Source organism: Eubalaena glacialis, chromosome 1 (assembly GCF_028564815.1).
Source record: "Eubalaena glacialis isolate mEubGla1 chromosome 1, mEubGla1.1.hap2.+ XY, whole genome shotgun sequence".
Lineage (NCBI taxonomy): Eukaryota > Metazoa > Chordata > Mammalia > Artiodactyla > Balaenidae > Eubalaena > Eubalaena glacialis.
In genome coordinates, this window is record NC_083716.1 from 165,973,912 (window position 1) to 165,994,401 (window position 20,490).

The 20,490-nt window shown below is 35.9% G+C and overlaps 1 protein-coding gene across 4 annotated transcripts in view; it reads right to left on the bottom strand.

Moving 5' to 3' along the window:
* Nucleotides 1–6,563: 6,563 nt before the first annotated feature.
* The window catches only part of CYTIP (cytohesin 1 interacting protein), a 64,191-nt gene continuing 50,264 nt past the window's right edge, over nucleotides 6,564–20,490 (bottom strand). For all 4 annotated transcript variants that reach the window (XM_061200399.1, XM_061200408.1, XM_061200416.1 and 1 more), the window contains 3 exons: nucleotides 17,773–17,842; nucleotides 9,680–9,746; nucleotides 6,564–7,241 (listed from right to left, as the gene is read on the bottom strand). In XM_061200399.1, the coding sequence (XP_061056382.1) occupies nucleotides 6,781–7,241; nucleotides 9,680–9,746; nucleotides 17,773–17,842 (598 nt within the window). In that variant the 3' untranslated portion in view covers nucleotides 6,564–6,780. The remainder of the gene's footprint in view (nucleotides 7,242–9,679; nucleotides 9,747–17,772; nucleotides 17,843–20,490) is intronic.

Below are 20,490 nucleotides of genomic sequence, written 5' to 3' on the forward strand. Positions count from 1 at the left end.
ACCTATCTCAACTTTCAGCATGCCCTACTCACTAAGCTTTATCATTTCTAGCTTTTGATTTAAAGTGAAAGATGTGTGACTCTTCTTTTTGCTTGAACACTTAGGCCATTGTAGAGTTATTAACTGGCCTAATTTCAATATTGTTGTGTCTCAGAGACGGGGAGAGATGTGGGAACACTTGGTTGGCGGAGCAGTCAGAACACACATAACATTTATCAATTAAGTTTGCCGTCTTATATGGGCACAGTTTGTGGTGCCTCAAAACAACTACAATAGGAACATCAAAGATCACTGATCACAAATCACCATAACAAATATAATAATAATGAAAAAGTTTGAAATATTGCAAGAATTATCAAAATGTGACACAGAGACCCGAAGTGAGCAAATGCAGTTGGAAAAATGGTGCTGATATTGCTTGCTTAATGTGGGGTTGCCTTCAATTTGTAAAAAAAAAAAAAAAGAAAAAAGATGCTTCAATTTGTAAAAAAAAAAAAAGCACTATCTGTGAAGCATAATAATTTGTAAAAAAAAAAAAAAGAAAAAAGATGCTTCAATTTGTAAAAAAAAAAAAAAAGCACTATCTGTGAAGCATAATAAAATAAAGCACAATTAAACAAGGTATGCCTGCACCTAGAGGTGCAATTGCTAGATCATATGGTAAGACTATGTTTAGCTTTGTAAAAAACTGCCAAACTGTCTTCCAAAGGGCTGTACTAGTTTGCATTCCCATCACCAATGAAGGAGCATTCCTGTTACTCCACATCCTTGCCAGCAATTTGTATTATTAGTTATCTGGATCTTACTCATCCTAATAGCCATGTAGTAGTAGCTTGTTACTACTTGGGATTTAATTTGTAAACCCGAAGTGACAAATGATATTGAACTCTTTTAATGCACTTATTTGCCACCTACATATTATCTTCGGAGATGTGTTCACATCTTTTGAACATGCTTTAATTGGGTTGTTTGTATTCTTATTTTTGAATTTTAAAAGTTCTTTTTAGGGCTTCCCTGGTGGCGCAGTGGTTGTGAATCTGCCTGCTAATGCAGGGGACACGGGTTCGAGCCCTGGTCTGGGAAGATCCCACATGCCGCGGAGCAACTAGGCCCGTGAGCCACAACTACTGAGCTTGCGCGTCTGGAGCCTGTGCTCCGCAACAAGAGAGGCCGCGATAGTGAGAGGCCCGCGCATCGCGATGAAAAGTGGCCCCCGCTCGCCGCAACTAGAGAAAGCCCTCGCGCAGAAACGAAGACCCAACACAGCCAAAAATAAATAAATTAATTAATTAAAAAAAAAAAAAAGTTCTTTTTATATTTTGGATGCAAGTTCTTTTTCAAATATGTGTTTTGCAAATATTTTCTCCCAGTCTATGGTTTTTCTTTTGATTCTCTTAACAGTATCTTTCCCAAAGCAGAAGTTTTTAATTTTAATAAACTTCAATGTATCAACTTTTTCTTTCACAAATCACCCTTTTGGTGTATCTAAAAAATTTATCATGAAACCCAAGGACATCTAGATGTTTTCCTTTGTTATTGTCCAGAACTTTTATACTTTTATGTTCTACATCTAGGTCTATGATTCATTTTGAGTTAATTTCATGAAATGTGTAAAGTCTTGCATATGGATGTCCAATTGTTCAAGAACCATTTTTGAAAATACTGTCCTTTCTCCATTTAACTGCATTTACTTCTTTGTCAAAGATCAGTGACTATATTTGTGCAGGTCTATTTCTGGGCACTCAAATCTGTTTCATTGATCTATATGTCTATTCTTTTGCCAAAACCATGCTGTCTTAATTATTGTAGATTTATAGGAAATCTAGAAATTGGGTATTGTGATTCGTCCAACTTTCTTCTTCTCCTCCTCCTCCTTCTTATACTTCTTCTTCAGCATTACATTGGTTATTCTAAGTCTTTTACTTTTCCATATAAATTTTAGAATTAGTTTCTCAATGATTGCAAAATGTTGACTGGAATTTCAATGAATCTATAATTAAGTTAGGAAGAATTAATATCTTAACACTACTGAGTCTTCCAATCCATGAATACAGAATATCTATTTAGATTTTCTTGGATTTCTTTCATCAGAGTTTTAGAGTTTTCCACATATAAATTCTGTACATATTTTGTCAGGTTTATACCTAAGTGTTCCATTTTTTTTTTTTTTTTGGTACTATTGTAAACGGTATTGATTGTTGAATTTCAAACCCCAGTTGTTCATTTCTGGTATATAGGAAATCAGTTGACTTTTGTAGAGTTAATTGTGTCCTGTGACCTTGCTATACTCACTTATTAGTTCCAGAATGTTTGTTGTTGTTGATTTGAGGGGATTTTCCACATTGACAACCATACCATCTGAAAACAAAGTCAGTTTCATGTCTTCCTTCCTAATTTGTATACTTTTTATTTCCTTTCCTTGTCTTAGTGAACTAAGTAGGACTTTCAGTACAGTGGTAAATAGAAGTGGTGAGAGGACATCCTTAGTTTGTAACTGATCTTAGAGAAAAGACACCCAGTTTCTCACTTTATGATATTAGTTGTAGGTTTTTTGTAGATATTCTTTATCAAGTTGTGAGACTTATCCTTTATTCCTAAGATATACATTTTTTATATTCTTTCAAACTGTTTTATTTTCTCAAGTTCTAGTAATTCTGCTATTTGTGGAATCACCTGACATTTGCTCATGGTTGATCATTTCCTTTTGTGCTTTGTAGTTTTGATTATGAAAGTTTTGTTTTGTTTTTCTGTGGAATTCCTGTCGTCTGCTCACAAAGATGCACCCACATAGAAGTGATAAAGTCCAGCATGTCAATCACTGAATTCACTTAAATACATTCAGATTCCCGGAGCAGAATTTGGAAGCAAGTAACTGGTTCACTCTTTAATATTCTTTTAAAATCTTCTATCATTTCATGCACTTGGGGGACAAAGTTGGGCCATCAATAATAGACCTGGATACAGTTTCCTACTCAGCTTATTGGCTAGTTATACAATCTTGGCCAGTTTCTTTAATTTCAAAGGTCGTTAATCTTAACATTTCTCTCTATAAAAATTAAAAATGGTGACATTCACAATTTCTTTTTCCTCAAAGAAATTTAGAGAAGACTCAATATCTTAAGTTATCAATCTGTGAACTCCTTGAATAGTGTTGTGAATAGATTCTAAGGTAGCCCCTGATCCCCACCTTCTGATGTTCATGCCTTTGTGTAAGCCCTGCTTTGTGAGTGTGGGTGGTTCCTGTGAATTATGTCTAACAAACAATATGCCACAATTGATAGGATGTCACTCCTGTGATTATGTTCTATTATATGGCAAAGGTGCCAAGATGTCAGTCTGGTTACGTTGCATTATTTAGGACTCTGTCTTGCTTGCAGTATCTCTTTCTCTCTGTTGCTGAGTTTTAATAAGCAAGCTGCAATGAAACCTATGGCCACAAGGAATGCTTCTGACAACAACCTGAGGGATTGTGGTAGGAAATCCTTCCCCAATAAAGCCTGCAGATGAGAACTCAGTCCTGGGTGACACCGTGATTGCTGCTTTGTGAGACACTGAGGAGACCCAGGTAAGCTTTGCCCATACTCCTGACCCACACTTTGAGATAATAAACATGTTTTAAGCCTCTATGTTTGCAGTAATTTGTCAAACAACAACAGAAAGCTAATACAAGTGCAAAGCTTCAATTAAGTAGGTAATGCCTCTTAAGAACCGCAAAGAGGTAGGTGTTAAGAGGTCACCCAGATTTTTTTTAATCTTCTTTTAAAACAACCATTTCACTTAAAGTAAGTAAGTAAGTAAAGGGAGAGAGAGAGAGAGCAGAAAGTTCTGACACTGAAGAATAGCATTCTTTATTTCAAAAAGGTGTCAAATTTTTATTTTATTGCCCATAGTTCTGTAAGGAAATGGATATAAAGCACCAATAATTTTGTGATCTGAAGGATAGTATAGTTGTTATGTATTATTTACTGTGCTTAGATTGTATACATCCATAAATATTTATACTTTATGATTAGTCACACACACTGTGTCCAAGTTTGATTTTCAGTTCAAACTGGGATTTTTAATACTGTTTGTATCATGCAACTAAGATATAAAAGAATTGAAAAGTAGAAAGTAATAAATAAAAGTTCATTTCAAAAAATATGGTTCCAACCTGTTTGACATGGTGGTGTTCCTTTTAGTCACATGACAGAGTAATTCCCAATAGGCTTGATTCAAATTTGGCTTATCAATCAATGCCATACTAGAAAAATGCATTTTCATAACAGATTATCAATTAATAAGTTCACCAACATTACATATTTGACAACTTCGGGGTTAAAAAAACTCTTCATTTTTCTTTTCCCAGTAAATTGCAGCAAAGTGAGTCACTGTGGTCATTGTGTACCAGAAAATTAGAGAAATGAAATCTTCTAAAGCCCCATTGAGGTCAGATTCAGTCTTAAAAGCTGTGCTATGAGAAATTTACCCACATTTCCACTAAACAAGAGTTTTCATACAACTTGTGAACACACAAAACATGACATACCGTTACTTCCTGTACTTTGGTTAAAAAGTGCTTAACTTTTTTTCCTGAACATATCTAATTCTTGACTCTAATTCTGCTCATCACAGACTACAGCAAAACATGCTGTGTGCTTCTTCCCTGTACCATTTTGGGTCTGATGTTTACTGTAAGAAAGTATTACACTATATTTAACACTTAAAACCACAGAAAAGCAAATGACATATTGTCTGCTTTTCCAGATGAACTGTGGTAGTTCTTGAAACATTGTTCACATTGTAGAAGACTTTAAAGTCATCTTTCCTCAAATAAATGTGATATTTCTTCCCCCTTGACTTGGCGAAATAGGATTAACAGATAATGCTGCATTCATGTAAGCAGATCTTTAACATGATAATTCTAGCCTATGGTGAGAAATAAGCAGTATCAATCAAATCACAATTGATTTGCAAGCCCTTGTTGAAAATAAATGTATTGCTAACCATGCAGTTATTAATGTGCTTGCATCTGAAAACTTGCTTGTGGAAGCGAGAAGGAAGAGTCACCCTAAATATATGTTTGTTTTCCTATTTACCAAATAGGAATGTTTTTTTCCTATTTACAATATCCTTATTCATGCAATATCTACAATTGTGCATTTTAAATTTTCCTGGGATTGGGGCAGGAGGTAGTCCTGTGGTGATAACTACACAGAACCAGCAAAAGGGTAAGCAATATCTAGAGAGACTAAGCGGGTAGGCTAGAGCTGGGAAGAACTGGCTTCCAATCTCAGCACTGCCACTGACCATGGGAACGTCTCCCAATACCTGCTTCCTTATCTGTATGCCTAACATCTCTCTACAGGGTTATCTCCAGGATCACATGGAAAGCATCTATAACCTATTATGCATTCAGTAAATGATGGACAAGATTGTTATTGTTCCTGTGAAAGCTCTGCTTTTCACATGAATGATTCTCAAGCAGAGCCCACTGGATACTTCTGAATTCAGAGACTTAATAGGAAGCAGATCTCAATTAGAAATCTTTTTCTATTTTATTTTATTATTTATTTCTTACCCTACAAGCTTCCTTACCTTCACTTCTTTCTTTTTCTCTCAAAATGACTCACTCTTTATTCAGTTTATTTAAGTGTTTAAGTGTATCAGTTGCGTTCAAAGTCAACTATCACACACACACACACACACACACACACACACACACAATTTAAAATCAGTAAGGACTATTTATTGCATTGTCCAGATTATCTACCCTAGAATATAGGTAATGAGCAGCTTTATCACCAGAACAGAAAAATCATGGACTTTAATGGGTATTGAATAAAAATATGATTGAAAGGCTAGAAGTAATGTGATACTAACATAACTAATAGACAAAAGAGTGCTGAGGCAATAACTATTTGGAATATATAATATAAAGTGAGGAGTAATGTGGAAAAAAATCTGTAGGAGGAAAATACTTTTCCTGACTAATTTTTCAAATTTTAGACATTTGTTCAAAAAAATCACAAGGCTGTAGGATCTTGAGAGTGCTAGACTTGTCATCAATGTTTAGGCAGAACAAAAGTTGAATTAGGTAAGAATGACATCCTCATCTATTTTGTTTAGGCTACCAATAAAAAAGGACTTATTATAGTCTTCCTTAGCACCCATCTTAGATAACATCTTTCCATAGATCTCATAAAGTTTAAACCCCCATATTAAATCTTATACTTCCTGATTTATTGTCATTGTGGATGTAAAAAAGGGCTGATGATCATCTTTGTTTATAATCTTTCATAGATTTGAACAGAAACATTCAAAATTGCCTATTAATAAGCCTCCCCAAAGGCTACTGAGCTTAAGCAAATATAAAGTTTTGTAACCTACCAATTAACCTACAGAAGGTATTCCAAATAACTATATTCTGTCACTTTCTTATTCACACTTGACTCCAAAAAGTTCTCAACTTTTCACATGAATAATCTAGAAAATAAATTTTACTCTTGCCTTCACAGGCAGCATTAAAATGAGCAGGCACTTGTGTTAATTTGTTATATTTTCTAATTTATTACTTAATTTTCCTACTGCCTGCTTAGAACTTGAGTTGTTCTGGTTAAAAAAATGATTGAAGGAGCAAACATAATGATACAAAAATTTAAATAAAGTTCACTATTGCCATGAAATGGGATGTCAGTTTTGCAATCCATCTTCACTTTCCCACTAAGCTGGGTGGAGCTGGTCTAAATGAATCTGAAGATATTTATGAAATAAGCTAATATGAAAGGGCACTACAACCCATTAAAAGCGACTCTCTTCCTCTTCCACAGCGCGGTGAAGGCCAGGGATGAATTTTAAGAGCTGTTTCCGGACACTTCCCCTTCTGCTTTTCCTGGGCAGGGTCCCAAACATGCTTGAGAAGTTGCCTTCCCACAAGGGAGACATGGACCCACTACTAGCAGAACTAATGCTCTGGTTCCTCCTCGAAGAACACCTCTTCAGAAAATCATCCCCATCCTTGAGGACAAAACACTCATCATCTGTGCTTGTCTGCCGGCTGAAGGCTTCCCTGCTCGAGTCTTCAGACACACATGTCTGGTACCCATCCTCACTGTCTATCGTCATGGAGCTCAGGCAGCTCTTACAGCTGCTCTCACTGGATAATCGACTCCGGTCCAGGAGAGCTGAACCAGGCAGGGGTCCAAACAAAGCTGATTCATCTATGTCCATATTTTCCAAACTTGGGCAGTTAGCTGCATCACCTAGAAAGCAGAAAACAAAGCCTACTGTGAAATGGATCTGAGCATCACTCCCTATGAGTAAATACACCAAATTTCTCTTTGAAGGGCACAAGAAAGAGTAAAGGTAAATAATACTTTTCACTAAACTTTCACTTGCATGAATAAGTAACTGTTCATGAGACCATTCAATAAACCTTATAGTACGATTTTTCAAACTATTTGTTCATGAACTAGTTTCCAGGTAAAAGGGTTCCATGGTGACAAAAATGGTAATGCTAGATTAAATAAATTGAAACAAGATTCTTCATATGAGAACAGTTCAACTCATCTAACAGTATGCCAGTGTGACTTATGAATTTCCAAAAGAATCATTTCTTATATTGAAGTGACCATGCCACCTTTTATTAAAATCATCATAGAAATGGGCTCCAAAGAATATACTTGGGGAAATGCCTCTTATGGATTTTCTCTATTTTAGTTCCTCTGATTTTTAGTTACTATCTTTTTTTAATAATTGTAAAATTATTATAACATCACTTGAAGTGTATGGGAAACACAGTCATAAAACCTGCCCCTGTAGGCTGATTATTAGAGAATTCAAAGATGTTTAAAACAGAAAGGATATCTTCCAGCCTTGATATGCCCAGTTGATTCTTAGAAAATCCTTTAATACTTAAATGCTTTGAAATGGTAGTGTACCCAGAAAACATCCCTGTCCTAAAATAAGTAATAATTCATTTGAAGAAATTGAATGTTATCTGCTTAGCTGAATTTCTTCATCAACCTTTTATAACCTACATCTGGGCTCTCCAAACTCAAATTTTAATCTCACACCAACAGCCTGTTCATATCCCACTTGTTTGTGTACTATTTGAGTTGGTTAGTATGCTGCTAAAAGAAAGGAGATTATTTGTAATACTAGCATGAGAAAAACATCATTAGAAGATGACTTTGCTTCAGGAAAAGTAATAGAACATTACACACTCAGAAATTGTTTTATTTTGTGCTGATAATCTCTACTTCTGCTCTCCTTTGTCCTTGGTTGACACTATAAAAAGAGACTGTTTATTTTTCCATTTGATCTGCAAGGTTGAGTAGGGCCAGCCCTGTGGTGACTAGTTATAATGCTTTCCTTTTTGTTAACAAAACCGATTTTATTTCATCTCCCAACAAGTTGATGAATTTCTTTTGATTGGCGAGCAATTGGCTTGTAGAAACTCATGCCCTGGATATTTATTGTAGGTCTAGAAAAAGTAAGCTAAAGAACTCCTTCAATCTCTCAAAAAATATGTACAACAATGACCTATGTAAAGTCAAACTCCTTGATTCTGAACTAAGGATCGTGTCTATACAAGGCCACTTCCATAAAGCCATAGAACTGCCTACACTTACCAGACCAAACCCCATCTCCACTCCAGGATGCTCCAGAAGTAGAGGCAAAGATATCCCAAACACCCTCAAGTCTACAGAAATCCAGGAAGTGGCCAGAAATGTGTGCCTCTGTCTGGTTAGCAAACTTCAGACCCCCAACAAAGCCTGCTATATGTTTTTAAGAGTATTAATTTAGAAACACAGAAAAGAGAAGTAACTCATACATGTTTCATTTTTTGAAAAAAACAGAACTTCAACACAAGCCTCTAAGCCATAAATTAGTGCCTAATTAAGAATTAAATGTATCCTTCTTCTGTAAACAGATTATCACTTTTAACAAACAGATATTCTAAGGTTATAAATAGAGATGTTAGCTCTGTGTTATCTGAAGAAGATACAACCTATTTCACACCCACACAGTTAGTGGTTTCAGTGAATTATTTGTATCTACAAGTTCATTCCTCAGGTTATACCAGTCACATGGCAAATGCCAAGTCAACAAATTTTAAACTCAACCCTTCTTTTCAGAATGTACACAACAGCAAGAGCCATGCATTTACTGTTATAATGATCCTTCATATTTCTGTTTTGGATTTGAGGGCCATGAAGAAGGATTTCTCTGCATTACTGTAACTTACACAATTTGAGCAAATAATAGGAGCTCCACCCAAGAAGCATGTTACCATTCCCAGCTTCAAGAGTTTCTGAGAACTACCCAGCCCCTGAACCGTAGATATTCTCAGGAATTTAATTCATCTGCTGAAGTAGTAGGAAAATCAGGCAATCATTCATATTACTCTTCTAAAATCCCCAGGTGCTTCTTGAGAGCGAGTGCACACATGCACGTGTGTCCATGTTTTCACGTGCATGTGTTATGTGTATGGAGGAGGGGGTGTGATGATGACTTACCCCTCCTCCAAATACAGTGGTCACTCCAAAAGCCATGCCAAAGAAACACAGACTACTATTCTCAATCCATGCTAGGCAATTTTTTTCTTGTAATGATGATAATCTTAAAACAATTTAGAGGCAGAAATACTGCAAGAATGAAATGTAAGTGTGGTTTCTGAACAGGAAATCACATTTACCATGAAGCAGGCGCTGTTCCTGTAACTGCAGAGATCTGAACTCCACCCATTTTCTCTTCAAGGTTTGCTGAGAAAGAAGAAGAAAAGTGCTAATTATTTGGAAACCCCAGTGAAGATAGCAATTTACTTCCAGGTGTTGAGATTTGTCATTAATTTTTTTTTCATTTCTTTCTATCACTAACAATCCCTCCCATTCATTTGAAAGATTCTTTTTCTGTATAAAAGCAGAATATTGGGAATACTAATTTCTCAAGAAATAATCTAGTATCACCAACAAGTTGAAACAATGATGTCATTTCAATAGAAACAACAGATAATAGAAACAATGATATTTATATATTTTTTATTTAAAAATATTAGAGAAACAGATTGCTTAGGTTTGTGTCCATTTACTAGCTGTTTCGGCAAGGCTTTACACTCTAGGCTTCTTCCATCAGCAATATGAGAACACCAACAGAACCTAAACCTGGGAATTGTCATGAGGATTAAATGCATTAGTAAATGTAAAATGGTTGGAACAGTGGGTACAGCTTAGTAAATGTTCAAAAAATACCATGATCATTTTGAATGGATACAGAAGATGTGGTATACGTATACAACGAAATATTACTCAGCCATAAAAAAAGAATGAAATAATGTCATTTGCGGCAACATGGAGGGACCTAGAGATTATCATACTAAGTGAAGTACGTCAGACAGGAAAGATAAATACCATATGATGTCACTTATATGTGGAATCTGAAAAACGATACAAATAAACTTATTTACAAAACAGAAACAGACTCACAGACATAGAAAACAAATTTATGGTTATCAAAGTGGGAACGGGAGGAGGGATAAATTATGAGTATGGGATTAAGAGATACACACCACTATACATAAAATAGTAAACAACAAGGATTTATTGTACAGCATAGGGAGCTACATTCAGTGTCTTGTAATAACATGTAATGGAAAAAAATCTGAAAAAAAAATATGTATAACTGAATCACTTTGCTGTACACTTGAAACTAACACAATATTGTAAATCAACTATATTTCAATTTTTAAAAAATATACCACCATCATTCTACAAGCCTGGGGCACTAAAATAGTCTTTTCTGCTGGATATCTACTATTTTCTATATCCAAAAGGGGAAGCTGGCCAGTTCTAAAAGGCTTCCTTGGAGGGCTAAACTTAGAACCCTGTAAGCACCCTGACTTCTTAACTGCTTCCTTCTTTGGCCACCCCGCACATGAGAGCAGTGGCCCAGGGAAGGATGAAACGGCTGCTGTAATGGTCATGACTGCACGTGAGGCCTGGCCTAGCCCACAGACTGGAATCAAAAGTCAACCAAGCAGAAGGCATCTGACAAGGCAAAAAGGCTCCTTCTCCCTCCCCCTCTTCGTTCTTTACTCCACCCCTTCCTTTGTCATTTCAGGTCCCCACAGCAAGTCCAGCAGGTAAGCACAGCTCAGATTTGCCTGGGGACACTTATCCTGAAGGACAGCCAGCCTAGTTGGAAACAAGTGGTCCTTTGTACAAATCAATCTGGAAGGGGCAGATGAAGGCTAAAAAGGAAGAGGGGGGGAAAAAAAGCACATTTGGAACGGGAAGACTGAAGGAAAAGGAAATATTACAAGAATGTCATTAAGTGTTTAAGGGGGAAAGTGGCTGGTTCCTCAGTTCAGGGATTGAACAATCACTGGGCAGGATTTTCCAAGCCTTGGTAAGAGTAACATTTAGCAGCAATCATTATGGTTGTCAATATAACATGCAATCAATGAGTCAAAGCCATAAAATACCTGGCTTAGTTAATTTCTTGTTCTTTCTGTACTATAATATAGTCTACCTGGCTATGAGACTGCTGGGCTACCTGAATTACAGCTCTTGTAAACCTGTGGTCATGTGAAGGTCAGAGTTAGGAAACCAGGAAGTACAGAACTAGCAGGGATCTGGCATATATACCAAGCCCTTTTTTCTTTCTTAAAGAGGTTTATCTCTTGCAAGAGAATAGAGTCTAGTTGGGGAGCATAAGGATAGACTGATGCTCAAAACTAATTATAGGGAGAAGAGGAAGTTGTATTTCTGCACTTACTATGCAGAAATACGAAGTTAGAGCTTGCCAAACAGTTTCTGTGAAAGTCAAGGTTTTTAAATGTCAAATCTGTTGATTTGTCCCAGTCATCTAAGTATGTCGTCACTTAAACCAAGAAAATACCAATGCAAAGAGCAGATGTGTCAAAGTGACTAAGAGTTTTTAGTCTATATTGAAGCTTCCTTATTTTCCTCAGAGTTGGCCTATTATTAATATCACAGTAGTGTATTTGGACAAATCTAACCTCTCAATGTTAGAAGAAAATTAAAGTACATGTGAGATTTAACCCTACTGGATCACGTCACCTCGCTGTGCCTAGCTCAGTGCCTGGTACATAGCAGGTGCTCAGTAAATATTGGCTAAATGAATAAATGAAAGGATGGCTTCCTGAAACAACACTCAGCTATCACAGACTGGATATTTTGGTTGAACATATCTCCAACGTTTTCATTCTACATGAGACATATAGCTAAACATTTCCATGGCACTTTACTACTTTTATAGTGCTTTCATGGATAATATGCTGTTTAATTTTTCTAACTGTCCTAAAAAGTTCCAGATTAGAAAATAAAGGTTCAATGTAGCAAAATATTTCCCAAGGGCTACAAACACAGTAAATATCAGAGCTGGATTAAAAAGTAGGTCCCTCAGCCCACTAGATGTGCTGTTTTCTTGTTAAACATTTGAATCATAGGCCATGAGAAAGGGAATCCCTGAAAACACAGCTCAGAAGCCACCATTGTTTCTAAAGAAGAGGTTATGGCCCCACAAAGAGTCTTTGAGGGACACAAGGCACACGTAGGATGCACAAACTAAATGTCATTGTGTAAAGGGGAAGCCAACCTGACTCTGGTGAATAGGTCAGACCCAGACATTTCTGGCTCAAGAGATGAGCTGGAAATCTCATAATTTCAAGATTAGAAAAGGAACAGAAATGAAAGAAAGTGAGCAGAAATGAACCCAAAAGTCTTCTGGACCTGGAGAAAAAGAAAGAGGTCACAAGGAAATTGGACCCTATGGCGATAGTTTAAATGCAATTATGTGAGGCAGAGACAAAGACAAGTTTCCTGCTTGAGAGAAGAACCTTGGCTGAAGCTCCACCATTGTGAAAAGGAGCTGAGCAAAGCTGTTGAGGGCGACTAAAGCTCATGGAGAGCATGTACCCAGAGAGGCAGGAGCACATAAACGTAGCCTCATGACCTGAACTGAGCAGCACACTGGCCCTCCAGGGAAGGCATCCAAGCTGCCAGATGTGGCTTTAGACCGGAAGCCTTGAAGTGCAGAGCAGAGGCCACTGCCCAACTCTCACACTGAGTGGAAGGGAGAGGCCCAGGGAAACGGGCAATCCAGACTCCGGAGCTCCACAGAAGTTTAATGGTAAGAAAGACAACAAAACTGATAATCAGTACATGGACTCTCTACAAACAAAATAAAAATAGAAAAGTGTTCAAAGACTTTAAAATAAGAATATTTACAGTCCTCTGAGAGAGAAATGTGATGTTCCTAAGAACAAGAAATTTGAAACAAAGGAAGAAAAGAACAGATAGACACGAAAAAGAACTATTTGAAAATAAAAAATTAACTTTTAAAACTCAAGAGAAAGAACACATTCTACACAGAACACAGACAACATTACTGAAGATATCACTAAGGAATTCAAAAACAACATAACAGTGAAAAGAATTGAAAAAAAGAATATAGATATAGTAGATGTATACACACATATATGTGTAACTCAATCACTTTGCTGTACACCTGAAATGAACACAATATTGTAAATCGACTATACTTCAATAAAAAATAACATAACAAAAAAAGGTAAAGTGATACAAAATCTGAAGTGGTCAGGAAGCATGGAAAGTAAATCAAAAGACTCTGAAATATGTCTAACAGAAATTTCAGAAGATAATCCAGGGAATGATGAGGAAGGTGTATTCAAAAAGGTCAAGCTGATAATTATCCAAAACTGAAGAAAGTCAGAAGTCTTTAGGCTGGAAGGACACTGCAAGTTCCAAGCAGTATAAATTTAGAAATGAATCCAGACCTAATCACATTGTGGTGAAACTGTAAATCAGGAAAGACAAAAGAACACCTTAAGAGCAACCAGCAAAAGATGAAAAATTGCCCCAAATTGAAATACTGGGTTTTGAAAAGGGCTTAAAAATGGGAACTCCTCTAGAGAGAATTACCAAGGAAAAAAAAAATAGAAAGAAGGCATAAAAAGTAGTACTAATGAAAATGGGGACACAAACACAGCTGTGATAGAAAAGAAAAAGATGAGAACAGAATGTTTATTATCAACTTCATGAAATACATTTGAAAATTTTAAAACTTTATTAACAAAAACATCATTCAATAAAGCTGGCTCAAACAAACAAACAAACAAACAAAAACAGAAAGCCTGAGCAGTCTTATAGCTAATAAAGAAACTGAAACAGAGTTTAGAAGTATTCACATCAAAAAGAAACACAAGCCCAGATGATTCAGATAGTGTTACAAGAATTCTACCAGAGGACAAAAAGGGGAAGAGACTCCTCACCTCACGCTAAGAGTCCAGTAAATTTGATACCAAAACTAAAAAAGATAGTCTGAGAAAAGAAAATTACAGGCCATTCTACCTGTAAGATGAAGTTACCCTCAACAATGCTGAAGAAAATGTTATCAAATCAAATCTACAAGTATATAAAAAAGATGATAAATTATGACCAGGTTGGATTCATTATAGAAATGCAAGGGTGGTTTTACATTAGAAAATCTTTAAATGTTATTCACCAAACTGACAGATTTTTAAAAATAAATAAATGAGAAGACCACCTCAACACTTACAGAAAAAAAGTATTTGATACAATTTAATACGCAAGCACTGTAAAAACTACCAGAAAACTTGGTGTAGAAGGGAGCCTCCTTAACCTGAAAAGTATAACCCTAGAGACAGGAAAGAATCAAAAGAATTTCCTTTAAGGTCAAAAGCAAAGCAAGGATGCCTACTATTTTAGTTTCTATCCATCATTGTATTATAGGCCTTAACCAGTGTAGCAAAATAAGAAAAAGAGCTAAATATCATTCTCAACAGATAGTTATTATCTTCATGAGAAACTCAAAATAATCTGTAATTTATTAGAAATTATATAGTTTAGCAGGGTGTTTGAATATAACAGCACAGAAAAATTGATTTCACACATCTACACATTAATCTCAATCAAAATATTATTTTTAATAAAGAAACTATAATAAAAACAAAAATCATTTTACAAAGGAATAAATCTAATAAAAGCTGCATAGGATCTATCTGCATAAAATTATAGGAATTTATGGAAAGACAAAGAAAATAATTAAAAATTATTTACTGAGATAGTCTGTCAGTAAGAAAACTCAATACCATATGAATGTCAAGTCTCCTCAAATTGATCTATCTATATAAAACCGTATTATCTATCAGAACTCCAACATACATTCATAGAACTTAACAATCTGATTCTAAAATGTATACAGACAATCAAAGGGCCAAGAATAACCTGGAAAGCTTGCCCAATCAGACATCAATATTTATTAAGGTACAATAGCTGAGTTTGATATAAACAAATTGATCAATGGATCAGAATTGGAAGCCTGTAAGATCCATTCGTATCTGGAACTAGCTTAAAAATAGAGGTTTTACTGCAGGTCCGTTGGGGAAAAAGGACTGTATAAGATAAATGGTACTGGGAGAACTGAGTACTCAAATAGAAAAAAATAAAACAAAATTGGAATCCTATCTCATACTACATACAAAAATTAATTCTGAATGAATTAAAGACTTGGATATTAAAAAGCTTTAAAACTTTTAGAAGAAAATATAGAAAATGCAGAGTACCTTACAAAGGATAAACAATTAGGAGCTCCCTCATAAACAAAATATCAAAGGAACAATACGTTCAAAGTGCTAAGGAGACAAAACACCAACTTAGAATAATTCAATTAACTATAAAACTCTCTATAGTAGCAGTGAAAGAGATATTTTTCAATAAAGACCCACCTACCCTCACTAAAAGGAGTATAATACTACAGCAAGAAGGAAAGTAAACCCGGAGGTAAAGAACAGAATACAAGAAACAAGGGCAAGGCCAAGAGTTCACTGGTTGGTATACTTGTTTACCAGCTGTTAAGGAAAAAAAGCCTGTCTTTTTCATTTTAAAAATGGATAGAATTTTCTAAAGTAAGCAATAATATGGAAGATGGAGCCTTAAATGGGCATTTAAACATGTTAAGGTCCTCATGACGTTCTGGGAGAGGATGGAGATGTTGAAAATTTTCTAGGTTAGAAAAAATAATAAAGTAGGTATATTAAAAGTTCAAGAGAAAATGTTCAAAGAACAGAAAATGCTTAGAAGCATGCAAATATGTGTTGTGCAAGAGAGTTCTTTATTCCATGAAACATAAACCTATTTTTCACTTATGTTTTAAATAACATCACTAGTTTATATTCTACATTTCTTTCCTCTTTTTTTTTACAAAAGCCTGAAAAAGCCAGTTTTACTTTTTTGAAAATGATGTTCACTAAGACTCTCTCTCTTTTGCAGAAACAAATTAACTTTTGACAATTTAAAAAACCTAAATATAATATGAAGAACTATTTACTCTTTACAAAAATTTAATGATAAAATGTTAGAGGCACCCCTTTTAACATGAAGAATAAGACTCACTATTTACAACATCCTGAGGGTCCTAGCCAATATTGTAAGAGAAGAAAAAATAAACTAGTTGAATAATTGGGAGTAAAGGGGCAAAACTTTCATTATTTGCAGATGATATTATGTTTATATAAAAAAATCCAAGGGAATCTACAAACATATTACTAGAATAAAGGGAGTTCAGCAAGACTCCCGGATTTAAAACTTTAAAACTTTACACAAAAATCAATAGCAATAAGCAGTTGAAAATGTAAAAGACCACATTTATTATAGCAAAAAAATTAGAAGGTATATAGGAATAAATATAATCAAAGATATATAAAAATGTATGAAGAAATTACAAAATGTTTTTGAAGTACATAAAAGACCTGAATGGAAAGAGAGAGATCCTGTGTTTGAAGTAAGGAAAGCGAAAACCATAAAAATGTCGATTGATATCATTTATTCTATAAATACAATTCAATTACTATCACAGTCTAAAGAGGATTTTTTTCCAATGAATTTTATAAATTGATTCAGAAGATCACAGGGGTAAGCAAAATGACAAGAATATAAAACCAATGTTGACAAAGAAGAAAACAGGTCTTGTTGATGAATTAAATGTGGTGGAAGGGAGGAATAAAAGATAAAGTAGGAATATACTAACTCTACCCTCTTGAGCTCAATAACTGAGCGCATCCTGAGATGCACATGAGCGAGGGCCTAGACTTCATGGTCTGCCAGAACCTCACCAGTCTAGGAAACTGAGATTTTTAAGACCCTCAAACAGTCTAGAGAATTTTCACTGAACATCCTGCATTGTACACTATCTCCTGTAAACTTTAATTTCCTCTTCAAAGTTGACAGTGTATTTGCCAGTGACAGTAGATTCAAGGACAGCCACAGGAGTAGAGGGAGGTGATTTTTGTAGTAAGAACGAGGCAAATCGAAAGGACGCAGAGGAGGACAACAGAAAAACAAAAATCCCAGGCCCTCCTGCACACATATATAGCACTTGGAAAAATGACAAAAAGACAGCTCCTACTTCTTTGTTTTTTTCCAAACAAAATGTAAATTGAAAGAGATCACAGGTGCATTAATGAAAAGTTCTTCAGGTGATGTGCCTTCCTGTTGCCTTTCTGAGCCTCATAGACATGCAGAAGGAGGAAGGAAGAAAGTGATTTGCCCTGGTTTGTGGAATTTAATATTCCTGCAAAGGTAATTGTATGGCTCTTGATAATTCAGCAGTTTAGTCTCATCACGACATTTCATCTTCAAGGGCTATCTCAATTCTTCAAATAGATCTTTATTCTACCACTCACATTCAAGGATGAAAAATGTGTCTCACTGTATTAAATTAAATTACCTTTAAAACTTGCAGCTTTGCCTCAAGCTCTGTTCTTTTGAGAATCATTGTTCCATTAAGAGTCTCTATCCTGTTTTAAGAAAAAAAGGAGGGGGAGGGGAATAGCATGAGTGATTCTTTCAAACAAGTACCATCCTTATGGAGTACTACACTTTGAGCACAGACTATCCTTAAAAAGCAACGTAAATGTTACCATTCTCATGGCACTTCAAGTATCTGGATGTAAGCCAAACCTTCTGACAACATTCAAAGAAAGAATATGGAAAATAAATACTCTCTTTGAGAGGGTGACTGAAAGAAAAGACTCTGGTTTATTTGTAAACTGTAGCTCATTTTATAGAAGCCCCTATATGGCAATGACGGTTGTTCTCTGCTAGAACCTATTCTTGTGTGGTCTGGGTGAATCACCTCCTTCATTTGGTGAATATTTATTGGGCATCTACTATGTGCCAGACTCTAGACATTGTGCTAAAAGTGAGGGATACAGCAATGAAAACAGGCACTAGGGACTTTCAAACAATGGAATCAAGAAGCTATTTGTTGAAACAAGGGAAAATCCTTTCTTCCCTAAGATTCTAGGAAATTTTACCTCTGTAAATTGCCTTAATTTTGGAACTAGAACAAATAGAACCAGAACTACTATGAGATAATAACATTCATATGACTCTCTCATCTCAAAACCTTTCAAGTGTACAAACTTTAATCTTAGAATTATCCATCTAATGGCGTTCTTTCTCCCTATACCAAATGCCCTTCTAAAAATAAAAAGACTTGCTCTATCCTGAGTGATTTGATTTGTTTTGTGGGCTCAAGTTAGATGCCATCAATCTGCATAAGATAAATATGATATGTGAGTTATACAACTAAGCATTTTAAAAATATTGGTTCAAATTCATTCTGATAAATAAGCTGTAACTCTATAAAGATGCAAGAAAATTTTCAAGGCATGGTAAAATAATAGTATTAAATGCAGAGACCAGTTTCCCTCTATTTCCAACAGCATTATACCCAAGATAATGGGATGATAACAAGAGAACACGTTGTCTGCTTTCTCATTAGCGGGTCTTGACTCTGGGTGATAGTGACAATCCCTATGAATCTATCTGGCACTTTAATGTTGACCTGACCTGCCCAAGCAATAGATGACTGTGGGCAGAACTGCAGCCATAGATTGGCCGCTCTCTTTAGTATTTGTACAAACGGACTCTCATTTTCCTTATCTCTGGATTTCCGATTGTCCCCACCCAATACTCTTTAATTACCCACCTGAGGTCTGCCCACTTTACCCATCTGGAATATAGGTTTCTGTTTCTAATCACCAGCATGTTCTCCTGGGCTCTGTATGATTCCTACCTTATAGACTCAAGTTTCTCTGGAGCTCAAGTGGCCCCATCCTTTACCCTGAACTCATAGGATCCATAGAGTTGGACTCAGTCCTCTACCACCACCAGTCATCTTTCAAAACTACTCTCACACAAACCCCAAAAAAACATCCTTTGAAGTTTTAGACTAGAATCACTAAAGAGTGTCCAGCAGATTTTTTATTGGCAGCTTACGAGGAGCAGCTGTGGTGTAGCTGGAGAATAGAGCCTGGCATCCAGAGCAGATGGTCAAACCCCAGCCCTGACACTTACTAGATGGTTGGTCTTAACTAAACCTCATTTCAGCCTGAGTCACTTCATTTATAAATAGGAATATAACTAACTTCTGTGAAGAATAAATGAGATGATCAGAATAAATTCTAAAACTATTAAGCCTGGCTGGCGAGGCCCATACTCTGCTCCCTGGAGAACTCTCTGTCTTCATTTCTTACTATACTCTTCCTAATTCACCAACCACCAATTACACTGGTTTCCTCTCTATCCCTTGAATATGCCAAGCCCACTTTGAAAACTCAGAGACTTCTCCCTTTACCTGAAATGTTCTCACCAGGAGTTCATCTAACCATCCCTTCTCTTCATTTCGCTCTCAGCTCAAAGCTCAGCTTCTCAGAAAGGACCACTTTAAACACTTAAGCTAAAATAGCAGCCCTCTCACTCAGTGTTCTATCCCATTTCTTGTTTTACTTTCTTTATAGCACTTATCAATAATTGAAATATCAAAATTACTTATTTTGGCAGGCTCTTCTTACCTATCTCCTTCCACAATAAAGCCATAGAAGAGTCTTTGTCTCTCCTGAGCCTATCACAGAGCTGGAAACATAGTATTTGCTCAATAAATATCGTTTTAGTGAATGGGTGAATTCCATCTTTTAACTAATTACTAAGGTCTTATTAGGTACTAAGGGTGGAAATGTCAGTTGAATCTCTAACTGGGGAAACAAATATCCCACTAGTAGTTGGGAATAGTAGCAGATGTGAGTGTGTTTGTTGCAGGGCAGGAGGGCCAGGCAGACTGTTCTTTCAAACAGAACACTAGGAGAGAAAAACAATTGTCTGGTGGCAGAAGAGGAAAAAACTCAGCCCTTCTGACCTTTCATTTGTTCTAACCACAGGATTATATCAGCCATGGAAATTGGACCCATTCCTCTCTGTCCAAAGAGAATGTGTGCCAGTTTAATTGAATTTGAATTAAAAATAAAACTTTAAAAATGCTATCCCGCCCACTCAGATGTTTGGGCTATTGATGTCCTCTGACTTCAGATGTTGACAACATGTTCAAGTTTGTGGAAACCTTGAGAAACAAAAGGAACTGATAAAAACGTCTGTACCCAATCCC